Source organism: Alexandromys fortis, unplaced genomic scaffold (genome assembly GCF_014885135.2).
Source record: "Alexandromys fortis isolate MF-2015 unplaced genomic scaffold, M_Fortis_MF-2015_v1.1 scaffold_110, whole genome shotgun sequence".
In the NCBI taxonomy this organism is placed as follows: domain Eukaryota; kingdom Metazoa; phylum Chordata; class Mammalia; order Rodentia; family Cricetidae; genus Alexandromys; species Alexandromys fortis.
Window position 1 is genome coordinate 4,598,220 of NW_026068014.1, and position 8,195 is coordinate 4,606,414.

The 8,195-nt window shown below is 43.4% G+C and overlaps 1 protein-coding gene across 2 annotated transcripts in view; it reads left to right on the forward strand.

Annotated features, from left to right (window-relative positions):
* The window catches only part of Npy1r (neuropeptide Y receptor Y1), a 9,153-nt gene extending 1,298 nt beyond the window's left edge, over positions 1 to 7,855 (forward strand). Inside the window, exons 2-3 of one of the 2 annotated variants that reach the window (XM_050162238.1) lie at positions 5,168 to 6,030; positions 6,139 to 7,855. In XM_050162238.1, the coding sequence (XP_050018195.1) occupies positions 5,335 to 6,030; positions 6,139 to 6,591 (1,149 nt within the window). In that variant the 5' untranslated portion in view covers positions 5,168 to 5,334 and the 3' untranslated portion in view covers positions 6,592 to 7,855. The remainder of the gene's footprint in view (positions 1 to 5,167; positions 6,031 to 6,138) is intronic. The other variant, XM_050162237.1, reaches the window with a different exon arrangement.
* Positions 7,856 to 8,195: the final 340 nt, after the last annotated feature.

Genomic DNA, 8,195 nt, shown 5'->3' on the forward strand with positions numbered 1-8,195 from the left:
TCTCTCTCTCTCTCTCTCTCTCTCTCTCTCTCTGTGTGTGTGTCTCTGTGTGTGTGTGTGTGTGTGTGTGTGTGTGTGTAAGGGGAGATTAGGAAGGAAGGCAATCAAGAAGATTCATACAGTTGTACAATACAGAAAAGAGTGGTGAAACAGGAGTTTTGACTAAATCTACCTGATTTCCCTCTGGTAACTTCTAGAGCATGAAAACCTAGAGAGTGGGGAGAGGGAGTGGAGACAAGGTGTTTCTCCAACTTCCACTGTTTTTCTTTCTTCCCTCCCTCCCTACTTCCCTCCTTCCCTCCCTTCCTCCCTCCCATTCTCCCTCCCTCCCTCCTCCCTTCCTTTTTTTCCTTCTTTATTGGCCTGCTCTGTGATTTGCCAGGCCCAGCTGGGTCTTCCAAGAAACACCTACAGGTGACACAGCAGGAGGAGGTTGGGGCTCCTCTGTCAGTGCTGACTGACAGTAGTAGCTTTAGCTGTCAGTGCTGGGTGGGCTCCAGAGTGAAGCAACACACACACACACACACACACACACACACGGCAGAAAGGGGGCAGGGGAAAGAGGCTTCTTCTGCAGAAAGTCCAATTCCTTACCCATCCCAAAGACTGGCTGCTCTTTCTGTCTCCCATTTACTAGTGATTCCATGTAATTGTTTTAAGGCAGCTGTCTGGTGAACAAGCCCTTCCCCCATTCCCCGGAAGAAGCAGGGAATTATGTAAGTCATTTAGATAAGCTAGCAGTAACTTCAACTGTGTATAGCAAGGCTGATCTTTTTTCCCCCAAAACAAGTGAGGGAATTAGAGTAGCCCAAAGAGCTGTCTTTCGTGGTAGAAACAGCTCTGTAAACAGCAAGGAAGGAAAGGCCAGCATTCCTACAAGAAAGAAGGAAAAAGAACTGTCTTGGAAGAATGGGAGAGGGGATTAATTTGCCAACTGCACGTAATGTCTCTGAACGGACGTGGCATCTGTACTGAGACACAGCCTTTAATTCCTGCAGTGCGTGGAGTTGTAAGACACACCCTGGAAGAGGAAATAAAAGCCATCTCAGCAGTGGCACTTCCCTGACTTATTCTTTCTCGGAATTATACCAAGGTGCACAAAATATACCTTGCATCTACCACAAAACTGTTTCCCACAACTGGAATGAGTTCTGCTTCCATACTTAACAAAAGAAATGAACTATTCATTGTCTGTGTAGAGAAGTTAGCTACTACTTGGTGGGAAACTATTCCCATAGGACCTGTCTATCAGATGGAATCGCACAGGTATCAGAATAGAGTTGCAGGATGTTTACTTCAACTCATTTGTAAGAGATCCGTCTTTACAGCCTATTGAGTGGAAATGACATAGCAGTTTTGTGAATTCCTATAGGTGTTCAAATAGGTCTCATATGAAATTTTTCTTTTCTTCCTCTCCAGTGGGAATATGTTGCCCTATGCCCCATGTCCCTCTCCCTGGATCATTGCAAAAGTTAACCTTGCTTCTCTGTCCTTTCTTAAATGGGGTACAAGCAGCAGGTAGACTCATGATGTTTTTTTTTTAATTTTTGCATTTCTTTATTTAGTGATGGGAGTGGGCTACATGCTATGTTGTGTGTGCCATTAGATGACCACTTGCAGGAAGCAGCTCTCTCCATGCAACGCATGGGGAGTGGAGATCAAATGCAAGTCATTAGGCTTGGCAGTAAATGAACCATTGAATCCTCATACCGGCTCCTAAATCAAAGTCACATGCCTTGATGTGTTTTACCAAAGGTTCCTCTTGTCTGGCGGTGAAAGGTAAAGACTACCTACCCCCTAAACCCTGCTGGCAGCCTCATCTCATTTAATCTTCCCAGTGAGCTCCTTCTGGTCCAACTGCATTTCTCCTGCCTCTTCTTGGCACAGCAGGTGTGTTTCAGCCCTAGAAATTTTATATTTGTTTTTCCCACCAAGGATGCCAGCCCTGAGATGCCCACACGACTTCCTAGTTCAGCACTCCTTGGTCTTTGCTGTCTTCTTGGGTACCCAGGTGCCTTTGCTAATCAGCCAGGATTAAGTTGCAATCCCCATCAATCCCAGACCCCTTTCAGCTATCGCACTAGACCTTTTGACTAATTTATTTTTGCCTTGCCCTTCTTTGCTCATAAGGCTAGAAACTCAAAGAAAAAGGTCATTGCTGCCTCCACCAAAAGTATGCCTGATAAGAAACAGGTGTCGAGCAAATACTTGTTGGATGAAGTTTTGACAGTACCAACCTTAAGACATATTGGAATCAACAGAGGCTGATAAGACTAGTGAATAAAATTGGTGTGAATGAAGGGGGAATGTGAGTTGCTGTTGGGATATAACACCCCCCAAAAGAATGGCAGAGGTGAAAATTCAGGAGTATAGTTGTAGGCTGGGATAGATCAGTTTTCTTCGGACAGAACAGTCACACCGGACCTATGTAAGAGTGGAAGCCAGAGCCTAGAGCATCTTGAAGTTCCAGGGTGAGGCACGGCAATGGTCCATGTTTCCTATGCCTCACACAAGAATCTACATCCACTCGGTGGAGCTCAGTGGTAGGACCCCAGGAGAAGCCACAGGCAACAAGAATACATTTTGCTACTCTGCTATTGCTATTTTAACTAACGACAAGCTGTCTTCAACTAGTAGCCTCAAAAGGACATATGGCATTGTTTGCCTGACTTATTTAAGAAAGTTGGAGCTTTCCAAGCTGTAAAGTCATTACCCACTCCTTCAAGGCTTTCTTTCCCACCCTACATGACATAAATTAATAACACTCTCTGGGCTTTAGAATTCCTGAGGGGAAAAAAATGCATTATCCCAGAAGTCATCTCAGATGGGAGCATAGAAGAGAGCGTTAGAGACTAATAGTGTCCACACCCGAAGTCTGTTCTAGTTAGGATTTTTATTGCTCTGATGAAACATCATGACCAAAGCAAGTTGAGGAAAAAAGGATTTATATAGCTTAAGCTTCCAAATCATTCTTCATTAAGAATGATTTAAGAAGGACATCAAGATGGGAACTCAAGCAGGGCAGGGACCTGGAGGCAGGAGATGATGCAGAGGCCATAGAGGGGTACAGCTTACTAGCTTGCTCCCTGTGGCTTGCTCAGCCTGCCCTTTTATAGAACCAGGACCACCAGCTTATGAATGGCGTCACTCACAATGGACTGGGCCTTCTCATAGAACCCAGGACCACCAGCTTATGAATGGCGTCACTCACAATGGACTGGGCCTTCTCCCATCAATCACTAAATAAGAAAATGCTCTACAAGCTTGCCTACAGCCCAATCCTTATGGAGGCATTTTCTCCAGGGCAATTCCATCCATTCCTATGACTCTAGCTCGTGTCAAGTTGATATAAAACTAGCCAGCACAAAGTCACTCCATCCCCACACTTTAATGCTGTAGTCTGATTTTATGATGGCGACCCTTAGCTGTAGCCTCCAGTCTCATCTAGTTAAATTGTGATTTCACAATAGAAAAGACCTCATGTTCTAGAAAGCAGCATTGCCTAAAGAAAGGTTTATGAGAGTTGTCACTTAAAAAGTGAGTGCATTTCTGCATACTAAATTTCTCATTTTCCTTTTAATAGAAGTAAATCCACACAATCTTAGGCATTGTTCTAAGAGAGACAGACGAAGAATGGAGCCTCTTAACAGGGGCACAATAGCTAGGTAATTAGCACCAGAGATCCTTTCCATGCATTTCCGTAGCAAGGGGAGAGGTGATCAGAGCTTTCTCTTTTCACTCTCTGTAGGAGCTTCTGGTCTCTATGAGGTCACTATAAATTTGTCAGTAAGACAAGTATGTTTATTCTACAGAGTGGGGTGAAAAGTTAAGATTACAACGAAAATCACACCCCTGCTCTGGACACTCACATAGCTGGGTGAGGAGAGGGGATATTTCTTTAGATATGGTGTTAGAAATCCTTTGAAATCTTCTGACATGATAATCAAAATTATAGCGTCTTAAAGTTAGACTCTCCCACACAATGGAAAACCTTCAGGTAGACCCTCATGAGGCAGTCGGCCCTTTTATGTACAAAACTCTTGCTTCTTTGGCAAGCAATTTCTTCCATTTAATTCAGCTTTTTTTTTCCTAGTGGAGAAATCTTTTTTTTTCCTTAAATAATGTACACCTTTTTTGTACATTATGGTCCTACTTATGATTTCATTAGACATACAACTAAACTTGCGTGCACATACTCTATAGACTACCCATTAAAGCACCAGAAGACATTCTATAGTCTGAAGAATTTTCTGCATTAAACATTATACGGTTTTGCAAAAGTCATCCTTCATATGACCACGTTTCTTGGAGCTCCACTGTGCAGATCATTTCCTTGTGAAGACTTTTGTTAACCTGTCTTTCAAAGCAGTACTGTGTATGGTTAGCTGTCACCGCAGCCTGATATCTGCACTTAGGCTTCCATTCCACCTTCTTCTGCTTGGTTTGGCGTTGCGAAAGGTTTCTGTCTGTGCACCATGTTGTTTCCTGTACATTCCCATTTCTGCAATGCCTGAGAATCTGTTGTTGGCACCATTTGTCTAACACTTAGGAGGCGGGATGATTACAAACATATTACTGATGTGTACACCCCACAAAGTCATCATGTAAGCAAGTCCAGTAAATAGCATTTCTGGGGAGCTGGGGGATGTAGCTAAGTTGGTAGAGTGCTTGCCTATTATGCTTGAATCCCTGGGTTCAGTCTTTAACTCTTCCATAATATCAAACGTGCCTGTAATCCCATCACTCAGAAGGTGGGGAGAGAAAGATCAGAAGTCTAAGATCATCCTCGACTAAAAAAGTGAGTTCAAGGCGAGCCTGGGCTACATGAGAGAGACCCTGTCTCAAAAACATTATGGTTGAACTTTAAATATTTCAAGTGTATGCAGTACACTTATGTGTATGTGGTGGCACATACCTTTCGTCCCAGCACCCTTTAGGCAGAGGCAGGCCGATCTCTATGCGTTCAAAGTCAGCCTGGTCTACAGAGTGAGTTCCAGAACAGCCAGTACCATTACACTGAGAAACCCTGTCTTAAAAAATATGTTAGCACTGCTTGTGAGAATTTTTTAAAGATTATAATTTTATAAAAGATTATAATTTGTTTATTTACTTTTGTGCCTTAATAATTCTGTGAGACAAAATTCATTTTGACTGTCCTTAATAACAGCTGGCCTTGATTTGGTTGACAGAGGATTCAGATCAAGGGAGTGAAGAATTGAGAAGCATTTTGGTGAATAGATTCCAATGTATGGAATAAGAATAACCTGAAGATTTGACCGACAAAGATTTGACATACAATCCATTTGTCTAATCAACAGCAGCAAAACCTGAACAATGAATTCAACACTGTTCTCCCGAGTAGAAAATGGCTCTTTTCACTACAACAGCTCAGAGAATTCTCCACTCCTGGCTTTTGAAGACGACGATTGCCACCTGCCCTTGGCTGTGATATTTGCTTTGGCTCTGGCTTATGGAGCTGTGATTATCCTTGGGGTCTCTGGGAACTTGGCATTGATCATAATCATCCTGAAACAGAAGGAGATGAGAAATGTCACGAACATCCTGATTGTGAACCTTTCCTTCTCAGACTTGCTGGTGGCCATCATGTGTCTCCCCTTCACTTTTGTGTACACGCTGATGGACCACTGGGTCTTTGGGAAGGCCATGTGCAAACTGAATCCTTTCGTCCAGTGTGTCTCCATCACGGTGTCAATTTTCTCCCTGGTTCTCATTGCTGTGGAGCGGCATCAGTTGATCATCAACCCAAGAGGGTGGAGACCAAGCAACAGACACGCTTACATAGGCATTGCTGTCATTTGGGTCCTCGCCATGGCTTCTTCTCTGCCCTTTCTGATCTATCAAGTTCTGACTGATGAGCCCTTCCAAAATGTGACACTCGCTGCCTTCAAGGACAAGTATGTGTGCTTTGACAAGTTTCCATCAGACTCTCACAGGCTGTCTTACACGACCCTCCTTCTGGTGCTGCAGTATTTTGGCCCGCTCTGCTTTATATTTATATGCTACTTCAAGGTAAGAAAGCCATTCTTCCCTCCCCCATTGCTTCCTTTCTTCCCTTCTCTGTGTAGACTTTCCCTTGAGGTGGATGCTCTGCCTGACTCACCCTGTCTTCCTCCATAGATTTATATTCGCTTGAAAAGGAGGAACAACATGATGGACAAGATGAGGGACAGCAAGTACAGGTCCAGCGAGACCAAGCGCATCAACGTCATGCTTCTTTCCATTGTGGTTGCCTTCGCGGTCTGCTGGCTGCCCCTGACCATCTTCAACACTGTGTTCGACTGGAACCACCAGATCATTGCTACCTGCAACCACAACCTGCTCTTCCTGCTCTGCCACCTCACAGCCATGATCTCCACCTGTGTCAACCCTATCTTTTATGGATTCCTGAACAAAAATTTCCAGAGGGACCTGCAGTTCTTCTTCAACTTCTGCGATTTCCGGTCTCGAGATGATGACTACGAGACCATAGCCATGTCTACCATGCATACAGATGTGTCTAAGACTTCCTTGAAGCAGGCAAGTCCGGTTGCATTTAAAAAAATCAATATGGATGACAATGAAAAAATTTGAAGCTGCTTGGAACATATGGTCCCAGACTACATCGGTGGAAAAGCAAGCACAACCTGCCGCAAGCTTTCATTACCTGTGCTCCCAGGGAATGGGGCGAAATGGCTTTGGAAAGTCCAGGACATTCTGTGTTGCATTTGACTGCTTTTTATTATGGTTGCCATGATTACTTGGGATCAACATAAGTGGACTTTGTAATCTTCTGGCAACAGTTTTGACTAGGCTTCTTTGGTGTGTGCTGTGTGTTGTATTTGCGTCTGTCTGTCTCTCTGTGAGCATGTATGTGAAATTATGCATATGATATAAAGATTCCTATATTGTATTTATTGGAGTGAATTTCTCAGAAATATTATCATGAGCTCACTTCAAAAGCTGTAGCCACCGGATGTGCTCAAGATTTGGGGCTTTCAAGATTAGATGAGCTTTTCGGGACACCGGGCTACCTTTGTTCCATGCTGGCATCATTTCAGCCTGTTACGAGGGTGACAGTATACAATAGTCACCTTTGAGAGTGGGCCAGAGCCAAAAGAGAGTCTGATGGCATCGCTCTCTCTTTCTCGAGAGGACTGGATTTGTCATTCCTAATTGAGCGTCACGTAAAATAAAGATATGTAAAGAACACGTGCTCAGCTGTGACTATCACTGGGAATTAGGCAACCCGTATGAATGAAGTGGCAAAGCAGTTGCCTGATTTCTGACAACCAAAGCATTTCAGGGTAATTAGTTTAATAAGCAAATTCGTCTTGCGGCAGATAGTTAAATTGTATCCACAGGACTTGATGGTGAAGAGGTTTTGCCTTGTTTAAGAGCGTGCAGCACTGTCGAGATCTCTGGCACAAACATGTGACTCCGAGGAGTGCGTGTCCAGCTCACACTGCATAGAAACAGAAGATGCATTTTCCATGCAGCAGTGCCTACATAGTAACCAGTATTTCACCTGCACCGTTTATCCTTCACGGCAGAGGACGCGCGGACAATGTTAAAAGAATATTCACCTCAGCTAGCAGGTATCCATACCTAACTTTCACGCAGCCAGCCTGTCCTAGCTTGTATAAACTGTGTGACATGTGAAGTTTTATAATCATGTACTATTATACTGTAGAGTGCCGACTCGTACTAACACACTTACTTTCATGTGTCTTGTAATCATGATTTAGCCTCAGAAAAGATATTTTGAAGAACGGTTTCCATGTATTATAGAAAATGTTGAGTGTGTTTGATGTTAGAAGGGCAAACACTTTCTGTATTAAAATCGTTTGGGCTTTTTCAGAGGAGTCTGTCTTGTGTTTCTCTTGAGACACCCTATCTTCCTATTCATGGCTTCCCTTCCATGATACAGGATCTCTACCATACCCAGTATCCATTTGACTGTCTATTCTGCAATCACTGAGGGCTAATTTGCTTTACTTTTCTGGATTTAAAAGATTCCTAAAGGCAAAGACTACATAATAATGATGGCCCATGGTACATTTAACACAGTGACAAGTAATTAGGGTGTTATTTTAAATGTATTTCAGTAGCTGAAAAGATAGCTCAGTAGGTGAAGAGCTAGCTGTATAAGCATGTTGTCTGGAGTCCAATCCCGTGTCCCATGTATGTGAATGCTG